The sequence below is a fragment of the Chelmon rostratus genome, chromosome 8, assembly GCF_017976325.1.
Source record: "Chelmon rostratus isolate fCheRos1 chromosome 8, fCheRos1.pri, whole genome shotgun sequence".
NCBI lineage: Eukaryota > Metazoa > Chordata > Actinopteri > Chaetodontiformes > Chaetodontidae > Chelmon > Chelmon rostratus.
The window spans coordinates 9,666,209-9,678,189 of record NC_055665.1 but is presented as its reverse complement, the minus strand read 5'-3'; the positions used below and the strand labels follow the sequence as shown (position 1 = coordinate 9,678,189).

Genomic DNA, 11,981 nt, shown 5'->3' with positions numbered 1-11,981 from the left:
TGAAAAAAACTGAAAATAGACACCTAAATCACATAGCAAACAAACAAAGCCTTTCCCCTTCTAGACCATTACACCTACCAGTTTCTATAGCCAGTGGTAGCGTACTTGAACCTAACTTTACACACAGATCTTTGACTCAATATGCAGTTTTTCAAACTCCACCAAGGAATAGCCAAGCCATGTTATATATTGAAAAGTCCTATTCTTAATATATAATACAGCTCAACTTTGACCTAGTTTTCAAAAAGTCTATTTAATTCCTCCTGTTCATAAATGCACTATAGGGATGTCCACCATGTTGCATCAGACACAGCCTTAGGTGGCCACACAAGATAACATCCATCAAACACCTGATCTCTGGCAGAGACATATGAAACATCACCTTGCCATATTTTCACATCGATTTAAGGTATGTTTTTGAACTCATATTGCGCCCTCAGACCCTTATGCAATACCATAACATTTTCAACAAAGTTTACACTCTTCAACTTCAACTCGGTGAAATAAACCAGCTGGGTACTTTTCTATGAAATGTCTTTCCTCTGGTTTTCATGTTCGGGGTCGAGTAATTGTTGTTTACTGACTTTGCCTTTTCCCCCCTGTGCCATCTGTTTTGTTTCAGCTGTTGTGGAGGCATGGACTGTAACTGCGTCAGTGATCTGCTGCTCCCCCCGGTGCCCGCGCTCTGGACGCCAGGTCGGTCCCGCCATCACGCTCATGCAAGAGGCATGGATTCTTTGTTGCACTGGGTTTGCTGAAGTCATGTATTTTGTAAAAATTTGCAGACATCTTTAAACATACCTCTGAATCTAGACCCAGATCATGTGCGTAAAATTGAGTGTAACTAGACAGCCAAAACAAGCAAATTCAGTTATGATAAAACGTAACCATCATCATCAAAATCACAGCGAAACATGTTAAAATTCATCTCAAAATTAACCATACGCACGCACATTGGTAAACAAATTCTGTCTCTGGTAGTAATTGGTTGTATATCTAATGTTTTTATGAGGCTAGTTAGTGCCAAATTCACTTCAGCATGACTCAAAAAGCTCCTTAACTCCATCTCTGATGTGCATACAGTCGGCTTTTAGAATTCAGGCCTGAGCAGCATCAATCAGATCTCTCCCAGCGAGCTGTCATCATCCCACTGACCAATCTGTTGAGGCTAGAGGGCATTAGCGCAGACTAACATTGCTCAAGGCACGTGCTGTGATATTAAACACATCATCCCTCACCTCCATCACTCATCAGTCATTCAGACAGCGATCCCCCCTCAGCAAGCAGCGGGACAAATGGCAGGCCCTAACCTCATCCTCCTCTCTTTCCTGTTCCCCTCTGACCAGGGTTCGCCTTCCCGGACTGGGCCTACAAGCCCGAGTCGAGCCCCGGGTCGAGACAGATCCAGCTGTGGCACTTCATCCTGGAGCTGTTGCAGAAGGAGGAGTATCAGGGGGTGATCGCCTGGCAGGGGGACTACGGAGAGTTCGTCATCAAGGATCCAGACGAGGTGGCTCGGCTGTGGGGGATAAGGAAGTGCAAACCCCACATGAACTATGACAAGCTGAGCCGGGCACTGAGGTTTGTGTTTACATGATGTGTTGAATGTCAAGCAATGCTGGTATCAGATAAGTCAAGATGTTTATCACACAACGGTTTACATAAATTGTTTACTCTTGTTTGACTGAATCCTCACTTGCGTCTCTCTTTTTCATGTTGGTTTAATGGAAAGATAAAGGTGGGGCTTTTCCTGGGGAACGTCAATACCCTCAATTTCTCCTTATCTGTGGACATCCTAATGGAAAGTTCACCATTGAGCTGCCAAATAAAAAATTCAATAGGGATTTCAAAATTAAGCCCCAGTGTGAAATTGCTTGGACTTCTTCTTAAGAGTGGAGAACTGCTCGGACTCGCCGGCGGTGATTAGAACAATACTGTTCACACTCCACACCTTCAGCAGTTTACACCCCCAACCGCACACACAGTTTTCTTATGCAAATACACACTACCCCGACTTGCTCCCCAAGCCCACCCCCCTCCCTCTGCTTTCCTTTGGCCTCTTGTTAATGGGGGCTGTCGTCAGAGTCTAATTGTTATGAATTGGCTGGGGCCACAATTAGCCTTCTTAATTAGCCTCACTTAATTGCTCAATTAAGGGCCACGGCACAATTGCCACGCAAAGCAAAACACGTTCACATCATTGCACTGGGCGCAGCCACTGTGGCTACATGCTGATACTTACATGCTGCTGTGTTTGTTGATATAGTGCGGCTGCATAATGAGGCGTTGCTCACCAGTATTTAATGCTGAGGTTGCCTAATGCATTCTGTATTTGGTGCACTTACCGTGGTTAGTTTATAGAAATCTAAGTGCTCAAAGAAATGGCGTCTGAGCTTTAAACTTCTATCTCGCGATAACACTCCTGCAGGGAGTGTGCGGCATCTCACTCTGCCAACCCCCCCAACCCCTCATGCTCCCCCACCTGGGCACTCAGCTCCTTTACCTGAGCCAGATGGCTCCATGTTTTGCCTTTACTGCTGATCAACCCGGCATCCTGGCAGACTGTACATTGTGACACCTCAGTGGGTGGCACAGGAAGCTGCGTGACATGCCCAGCGGGAGACACCTGAGGTCGTTACCATGGAGACTGCCCTTGTTGTCCCACCTCTTTGTAAATGTGCTTTGCTGTGGGAAACAGTGACAGCTTCTCAGTGTCATTTACCATTTGCACATCACCTGGGCTGGATATCATTTTTCAGAGTCCAGACTGCTTCTAATGAGTCCAGATTAAATACCACATCCATCCTAAAATGTAGTGAATCATTCTCATTTTAACCACAACAAATTTGTGTTTATCTGAATAAAATCAATTTGTTTGCTTAGTAGAAACATACTTATACCACAGGAGCCCATTTTTAAGACACCAAATATTTCAGTATTTTATATATCTATTTATATATATTTATATATGTGTGTGTGTGTGTGTGTGTGTGTGTGTGTGTGTGTGTTCGTGTGTGTGTGTGTTCGTGTGTGTGTGTATATATATGCAAACTGTAAATCTTATTGCATGATAAAAGGGCTATTTTGTTTTGTTGTTTTTGTTGTAATGTTCACTGTGTGTTAAGGACCACTGAAGCTCAAAGGGACTCAGCTTTTTGACTTTTTGTCTGTTAACAGCTGAATAAAATTTCCCTTTAAAGGATCGTGTTGTATTGAATCAAGGCAGTCAGACATGAATTGATTTGAGGAAGGAGGAGATGAATAAAAACAGTGGGAAATCAGCATAGCTCTCGCCCTACAGCACTGAGGTTGTTTACTTATTCTTTTCTGTTAGCGATGAAACAAAAAACCTTGATGTGAGCATTATATTAATCCTTCCCTCCTCTTTTCCTTTTCCTCTTCCTTTTTCCTTTTTTCCCTCTCTCCATCCCTTCGATATCCTCTCCTCCTCCTTTGCAGGTATTACTACAACAAGCGCATTTTGCACAAAACCAAAGGGAAGCGTTTCACCTACAAGTTTAACTTCAGTAAGGTGGTGCTGGTCAACTACCCTATCCTGGACATGGCCAACTCTCCCTTCTTTCTGGCCCAGAACCACTTCAACGGGGGCTCCACCGCACCAGACTGCAGCCCAGAGGTACGAAGGGTAGGATGGAGGGACTGGGAGAGGGTGGGACTGGTAGAGGGATGTATTCTGTAACATAAGTATGCAGATAATTAAATGCCAATCATATAGGAAATTAACAGAAATTTACAGTTGGACACATTTGAGAAAAGAGACTCTAACAGAGGGAAATCTAAATTATAATCATATTCGATTTAACTCCTTGACTGTACGGATTTTACGGTCTCTGTAGCGTGTAATAAATAATACACTGGAAATTTATAAGAGAAAGCTGGACAAATAAAAAAGAGGGAAAAATAGCAGGACACAGTGCTCCACTCCTTAATTTTTTATTAATACTGATTTAATTCAGGTAACTGAAATCCATTTCACTCTAGTGATTTTGCTGTTCTGTTTCTCAGGCCCCTGCTGTGCATTCGCTTTTTACAAGGGAATGGGTGGTATTCATGCTGTCTATCTTTTATTCACTCTCTAATGGTGATAGTAATAGAATACTTATTATTTGCCCCGAGAGATTGTAAAATTTTCACGGAGATAAATTGTACACACACACAGCAAGAGGCAAGCATGAACAAAAATGTCCTAATTTAGTTCAAAAATCACGGTAACTTTACTTGCGGCTTTATTAAAGTGATGAGATGAAAAGAAAAAGCAATTTCAATGTTTTAATTTCTACAATACATTATGGATATGAGTGTAGTTTTTAATGTGGACGTGAGTGCCAGTGTTTGGATAATTTTATTTCAAGCAACTAATGTCCTAGAAAGTGCACGTTAACTTGAAAGTACAGTAAGAGACAATCATCCGTCATTTGTCTGCGCTATCCTTAAGATGGGATAAGGAGACGCAGACTCTGAAGGAGACCGTGGCGGGGAGACGGTTTTAACTTGTCCTTAAAACAAAAGAAGACATTATCCCCTCCTTCTCTCATCCCCGTCTCCGATGGCGTATCCATCTGTCATCGATTGAAAATGAAAGAAATAGAAAGCAAAGGGGTCGTGTCAGATCAGATCAATGGCGGGTCATTAATGCGGTTTGTTAAGCAACGCAGATCTCGCAGCATGGGAGTACAGTCTCGCCTTTCAAACTTGGGGCTGCGGGGTGACAGATACTATTGATCCAAAGTCCTGCTAGGGGAAAAAAATCCCCCCTTTGTCCCCTTGATTCCTGAGATTCAACTGTTCCATTTATTTTACCTTGCCTTCTTCTCCTTCATGTATTTTACACAGAAAAAGAAAAAAACACACACACACACCGACACACGCGCACAGCTGCCCTGTATCCTTAATGGATGTGATTCTCTCAGATCTCGGTCCTGTTCGTCCTGTGTCCCTCCACACAAACTGGCCCACAATCCCTCTCTCTCCTCGTAACCACAACCTTAATAGCTGGTCTCCGTTTGACTCTGTACTCTTCCTGCCTTTGAGTCTCTGAGCCTCTGCGTCCTCCTACCTCCCTTTTTTTTTACCCCGAGTCCCACGACGCCCCTTTTTATCCTGTCCTTGCTGCGACTCTGTCACTGTTTGCATCACACTCTGCAGGGTGCTGCTGTCAATGTACGACTTCACCCTGCATAACGCAGCAGCACCATATGGGCGGATTTGTAGGAATATGTGTGCTCTGTTGAGGAAGTACACAAACTAATTTTAATCTTTTTTCCACTCTCTTGTGTTCTCCCCCTCTTTGTAACTCAGGCCATACAGTCCCTGTTTCCTCGTTTGCCAGACTCCGGCAGGGGAACATCCCTGTTTGATCGAGGGACCACGGCACCGGGACCCGAAGGAGACAAGCTGAGACTGGACACGTTCCCCTTCCTCAGTTCAGGTGAGCTAATAGAAGTGGAAAAGTTAACCCAAAACTCTGTGTGTCGATGCAAAAATAGGAATCTTTCAGTATCCTCGAGACAAAGCCTTCTTCTTCAGGAAAAAAACAGCTTGTATAGAAGGTGTATGAGGCACATAGGCAGTGTATACACAGAAAACAAGAAGACCTGCTTAGACAAGAGGAGGAAGAGAAGGTAGAGGAAAAGAGGAGTGCAGGGAGAGGAATGAGGATATGGGGAGGCATGAACATTTATTGTTAAAGGAAATAAGAGAGATGGCTGTCCCATCGCAGCCCGCAGTGAGGCTGTGCTTCAGGTGAGAGAGGCCAGGTTGGCTTGTGAATTATGCATATCCGCGCTGGTAAGGAACAAGTTGATGGCTAGTGAAATCATCCACCTTTTCAGTGTGATTCTGCGTATTTGTCCTCTTTTTTTTTTTTTTTTTCTCGCCGCCAACAAACGCAGCGCCGATTTGTGTATGTTTGCTTGACGGCGTACGTGCATCTGCCTTTGTTTGTACTGCAGCACACACTATACGTGCATCAGAATGCGTGCAGAGCTGGAGAGGCAGCGTATGTGAACAGATGTATTCACACACACACACACGTACTCCTCATCACACAACCTGCCCCCCCACCTCCCCACTCTGTTTGTCCTCAGGTCCTATTCCCCCCTTCTTCCCTTCTCACCCTCCTCTCCCTCCCATGTGTCCCCGCTGTCCTAATCCCTTCCCAGGCAGGAAGGCCCTAATTGAGGGTGCAGGCTTCAGTTTGTGGCCTGTGGGCGCCCATTACTGTGTTTTCATAAGCAAGTGAGGCCTGCCTGACTGATTCAATATTCATGTGTCTGCCAGCTACTCCTGGCCCAGCACGCAGAGACTTCACCACTGTCAAATTAGCCCTGCATAGTAAATAACAGAGTGAAAGAGAGGGAGTGAAGAAGAGAGTGAGGAAGACTGAGAGAGGTGGAGGGTGCAGCAGAGCGAGAGAATCTTTCAGTTGGCTGTCAGTTGGAAGGAAGTACCGTCGGTCGAGAGGCAATGCTTTTGTTTGTTCATTAAAATTGAATTCTAGCATCACCTCGAATTTACCCCCTTTCTCTGTTATCAAGTGAGGCTCGCAAGGAACTGAATTCAAATACGGTGCAATATTTAATTTGCTGAAGGTTTTTGGTTAATCTGAAATGATGCGGTGACATGTCAAAACATCGGCGGGGACAAGAGATCGACACTTCGCAAGTTTCCTCTCTGTCAGTCACTTAACCTCTGGAAGTGTGCAGACTCGGTTGTTAGGGTTAACCCTAACCCTAACCCTTATGAATTCTTAATATCTCTCAGCTAGACGTCTCAACAAGGTGACTGTCACCACTGTGATCATGAGCAGCCAGAAGAGAGGCAGCGCGTCTCCAAATATTTCCCTTTTAGCACGCAGAAAGCCATTTGGAGGGTTCGCTGCAGAGCAGAATCTTTGTGTTCACATCTGGTTTTCGGCAGTGTGGAGTGGGTGTGCTGCACAGTACTGGCATGCATAAATGAACCATCAGGTTTTTGTTGAAAGCAACCGTACCAGAATTGGCCCCTGTGGCTTCTGATTAGAATTGCTAATACCGTTGAGCATAATTAGTGAACATTCTTGGATGTTGTATGTCAAGAAACCTTTGGCCCATCTGAGAGCTAACCTCTATTCCTGGATTTTCCTCTATCCTAGGTGCCCCGTGCTACTCCAAACCCCCGTCCCTGCTGGGCCCGTATCCCCGCAACCCACCCTTTGACTACCCCTGGGGCTTCAACCCCTATCTCCCAGGGGCCTTCTCTCTCAATAACTGCCCCAAACTGCCCCCTGGCTCCCTCTACCCCTCCCAGTTTTACCCCAACCCTTTGCAGAGCAGCCTTTCCCAGCTGCCTCACCCCTTCTCCTCCCTGCTCCCTCCAGGAGATGCAGGTGCGGGTGAGAGGGGAGCAGCAGGGCAAACCGGAGGGACAAACGGCACGGCGGGTGGTCAGCCAGTCAGACTCTGCCTGCCACCCTACCCGGGGAGCCCCTCAATAGGTCGGACGGACATCGGGGTGTCATTGGGGGAAAGGGAAAGGGTGGAGGTCAATCCTCCAGGCACGGGCCTGAGTCTGGGCCTGGGAGCGGTCGGCCTGGGACCCGGGACTGGCACGGGCCAGCAGAGCCCCACGGAGAGGAGAGGAGGGGTGAAGCAGGACCCGGAGTCAGACTCAGACCTGGAAATCACAGATCTGAGCGACTGCAGCTCGGACAACGAAAACGAGCACGAGTTCGGCATCGGGAAGGAATCCGGCCTGGCGAACCGATCGCAGATAGCGCTGGATGGAAAGAAGGGGAACCTGCTGCCACCCATCTCCTCTCTCCCCCCGCCAGCGTCCCCACATCCTCTGAAGAGCCTGATGCCCATCACTCCTCCGCCCCCGTCCCTGCCTCCGTCACTTTCCCCCTCTATGGCTCTGCATGAAAGACACAGGGAGACAGAGACTCTCAAAATGATCCACAGCTAATACATTCTCTCCTGCGTCCACTATCTTGCCAGTCTGAGCTCTGATCACTCTCTTTTTCTCTCCTTTCTTTCCTCGGAGACACTTTTCTGCTTTAAATTGTCAACTCCCCGATCACTCTTGATAGATACTTTCTCTCCAAGAAAGGCAGTTATGTTCTTTACTTCTAAAATTACTGTTTCCCTGTTTGCTGTGTAAGTTTTTTAACTTGCCTACAGTCCATTACACTACTGACTTGTCCATTTTTAGAATATATGGAGCGTTCACTTTTTAGGGTATGGGCTGTCTGTATCACCATGTTGTCCTTTCTGTTTTGATCTCTCACACCAAATGATCGCTCCATGGTTTCTAGACTTGTTTTACGCGTTGCCAGCAGTACTCTACAATTTGCTGTCTGCAGCCGAGCTATGATGGAAGGCAGTGAGGTGGTAAATTACAACGCAGCAATGCCTGCCTTGACAAACATTAACAAACAACATCCCTATACTAACAGAACAGAACAACAAATAATGCTCAGATCGATCCAATTTTACAGATTTGTCCTGTAATTCTTGAGATTTGGACTATATATATAATTACTATGACTTTTGAGACATAGTCAAATACTGCCACCTAGTGGTCTTTTCAGCCAACATCTCCTCACCTTCAGTGAAATCATCTCAACTCCGTAATCGTGTGAGTAAAATTGTTGCCCCTCATTTTCTGTTGCACTTACTTTCATATGATGTTGTTTCTTGCGGGTTAATTTAAATATTTAATTCCATATTTCTTATAGTGTTTACTGTGCTTGTCTGTGGATATTTATTTTGTCCTGTGGTTCAAGTATTTCCAGCACATTTTCTAAAAGGAAAGAAAAAGAGAGCAGAGCTGGACCAATCTAAAAATTTGTATGAATATTTCTGTGTATATATTTTATTATGGTGTACATTACATTTAATTATTATTCCCTATGATAAGATTTAGCTGTATTGTTGTGATTTAATTCAGTATTTAAACATGTTGGAAAAATTATAAGCCTAGGTGTATCAAAGTTTAAATTATTAATGGCAGAAGACCTGCACTCTGAAGATGTTTTTCTATGATGAGGACAGAGTTCACACTGGGAATTGTCTCTGATTTTCTCAACTCCAATTAATTGTGCCCTTTGGTCATTTTTGCCAGATGCCCAACGTACAAACCCTTTGGGTTCAAAAATATGCCGGTAGACTTATTTTTATAGTTAGCATTCACCCAGTGTAACTGTACTGTAATTAGTCTAATGTGAATAATATTGGTCTTTGCATTTTCTTTTTTAAATCCTCCCCCTAAAATCTGTTTTGATTATTTTTCAATCAGTGCTTTTTGTCCATGCCAGCAGCAGAGCAGTTGGGTTTGCTTGAGGACATTAAACAGTGGGGAGGGGGGAAATATTCAAAACCTGTTTATCTTTGCTCCACCAGATCTACTGAAACGACTTTCTTTCTCCAGTTTCTCAGCACAGAGTGAACACTAAAGCATATTGTACAGCTTCATAGCCTTTATAGCCTATGGTTTGTCAAGCAGTGGCGGTATACGATTAGTTGTGAAAGCTCTATTGTAAAGTTAATGTAAAGCTCTATGTTTGTTGAGTTGCTACAGGAAAGGCCTCCAGTCACCTCCATGTGGAGTACACTAACTAACAGCTGTAAATACTGTTTCCTTTGTGTGTGTATGTGTGTGTACACATCCAAAAATGACAATGCAGTGGTTTTACCTGTCATCTCTCTTTGTTTTACTGTAAAGAGGAAAATGGAAAGTGCAAAAAAGAAGAAAAAGATTAATATCTTCAAAAGCAATAAACATTATTCTGGATAGTGACCTGTTGTTGACTGCGTGTTTGTTGAATGGACTCATTGTGTGACATCAAGCAACAAAAACTAGGACTCTTAGGTCAGATTTCTGTCGTAGTGTTTGAAATTCACTGCAGGTTTTCCACCTTTTCTTATTTATGCCAGTGAACAGTTCAGTTCAGTTCAATTCAGTTTTATATAGCACCAAATCACAACCAAAGTTGTCCCTGGACGCTTTCCACATAGAGATCCGCGCAGGTACAAAAGCTCTTTATCTACAGATGAACCTTAATAAAACACCAACATACTCTTTAAAACACTACAGTATGTACTTTATTTTTTTTTTCATCTAATCCCTTTATATTCGTGTAGTTAGTAAATTATAAATAATTGTGACTGCTGAAATCTTTCAAATTCAAATTTTGGTTACTGGTTCTGAGTCTTGTTTAGCTTTGACAATAAAAACAAAATTGCTATTTAAAAAAAGACTTGCCTTGATACACATATCGATGTAATTCTTAATGTTGAGCTGCGTTGTGAAGAAATTAAGAATTAAAATTGCGAAGTTTGATTTAATCCAAGCAAACTGTTACCGATTTCTTTTAAAACTTGTCTTCACTTAGTTCAATTAATGAAGGCAATAATTTAATAATGAGAGAATGATAAGAAAATAATATACACGGTAGACTCTAATGCTAATGACGTTGTTTTTACAATTTACTCCTAATTTAGTGTGTTAAAGTTATTGTTTTCCTGTTTTACTTTCACTTCTGGTGAATACATGCACACACACACACATACACACACACACACACATAGTGTATTTCATACGTCATCATCGTCACAATACCAATGATTTAAACACTGACTGCTCCAACACTGTTGGACTTATTTTCTGGCCTTATCACTACTAGAATTTATTATAGACTGATGCGTTGGTTTCTATTAATGGTAGCAATAGCAGCTCATTCCACACAGGTGCTGATAACTGCAGATACGAAAGAGTTTTTCTGCAAACCTCACCGCTAATTGGGAAACGCTTGGTTTGAATGCATATCCAACGTATGAAACAACATCTACAAAGGTTTGGTTGGTCATAACCTGAGTGACGAACAAATCCCTCAAAACCTGTGCAACTCACCTCCAAAAAAAAAAAAAAAAAAAAAAAAAAAGCCTTTTCTGCTGTTAAAACATTGAACATAAAGGACACAGCCAGCATAAAACAACCTCGTGACTGTTTCAACCTTACAACCTTACCATTTCAATACTGACTGATGCAAACTCTGTTCGATTGTTTATAATAGCTCTGCCATAGTTCAAGTTAAGGATAGAATGTGCCAGCAACTGCACACACAGTGCAGTACCCTTTTCTTTGCCATTCCTGTCATCTGCAAGCACTTTGTCACCAATCTCAAAATTATCGAAGATTGGAGTCCTGACGAAGTGTCTGGGTTGAAAGGATATAATAGAACAAATTGTACAGTACTGCATCAAACTGTAATGCAAAACCTAAAGAATGGACACAAGCTCCAAACAGACTTTACTTCAAGCCAATGTGGACGAGAACAAACATGTACAACTGCATAAAAACTGATGTGACATTAAACTGACCTTGAGGTGAGATTATTTTGTCATCTGTTTCAAAATCAAAAATGAACTTTAAACCACAAATTTTATTCCGTTCAACTGAGCTATTAAAACCTTAACTAAACAGACATGTAGAATAGGAATTGGTCATATTAATGGTACAGCTACAATTGTAAAACTACACCAGGAGAAGGGGCAGTGTCATGTCTTTGCTCTTCCACAAGGTGGCGCAGGGAGGTTATTATAGAAGCGAGGCAAACGGTGACCGAGCAGGAAGCAAAGTTTGACTTGAGCGATCAACTCTGCAAACAGCTGCTTTGATTTTACTACAAACAAATATTTTCTATGGTGCTTAAACACTTGTCATCTGCTCAGACTGGCCTCACAGTGCGATTTACTTATGCGCAGATATAGACTGGATATTATACCAGGTCAGCTGTGGAAAAATACCTTAAAGTGGAATAATTTATGCCAAGTGTGTGCTTATTTGGAAACAAATAAGAGACTAATTTAGGGAGGGGAAAAAAACATTTTCCCTTTTGTTGCATAAGTCTCAGACATTTATATTGATGATAACAGAGAGGTCAGGTTTTATGTAGTTAATGTAGAGAATTGGCCAATTAT

The 11,981-nt window shown here is 43.0% G+C and overlaps 1 protein-coding gene across 1 annotated transcript; it reads left to right on the top strand.

Annotated features, from left to right (window-relative positions):
• The first annotated feature begins 635 nt into the window (after positions 1–635).
• On the top strand, positions 636–7,965 carry erfl1 (Ets2 repressor factor like 1). The gene is made up of 5 exons (XM_041943369.1): positions 636–696; positions 1,347–1,581; positions 3,460–3,646; positions 5,320–5,449; positions 7,154–7,965. Exons 1-5 carry the CDS (start codon positions 636–638, stop codon positions 7,963–7,965), a joined length of 1,425 nt encoding a protein of 474 aa, XP_041799303.1.
• Positions 7,966–11,981: the final 4,016 nt, after the last annotated feature.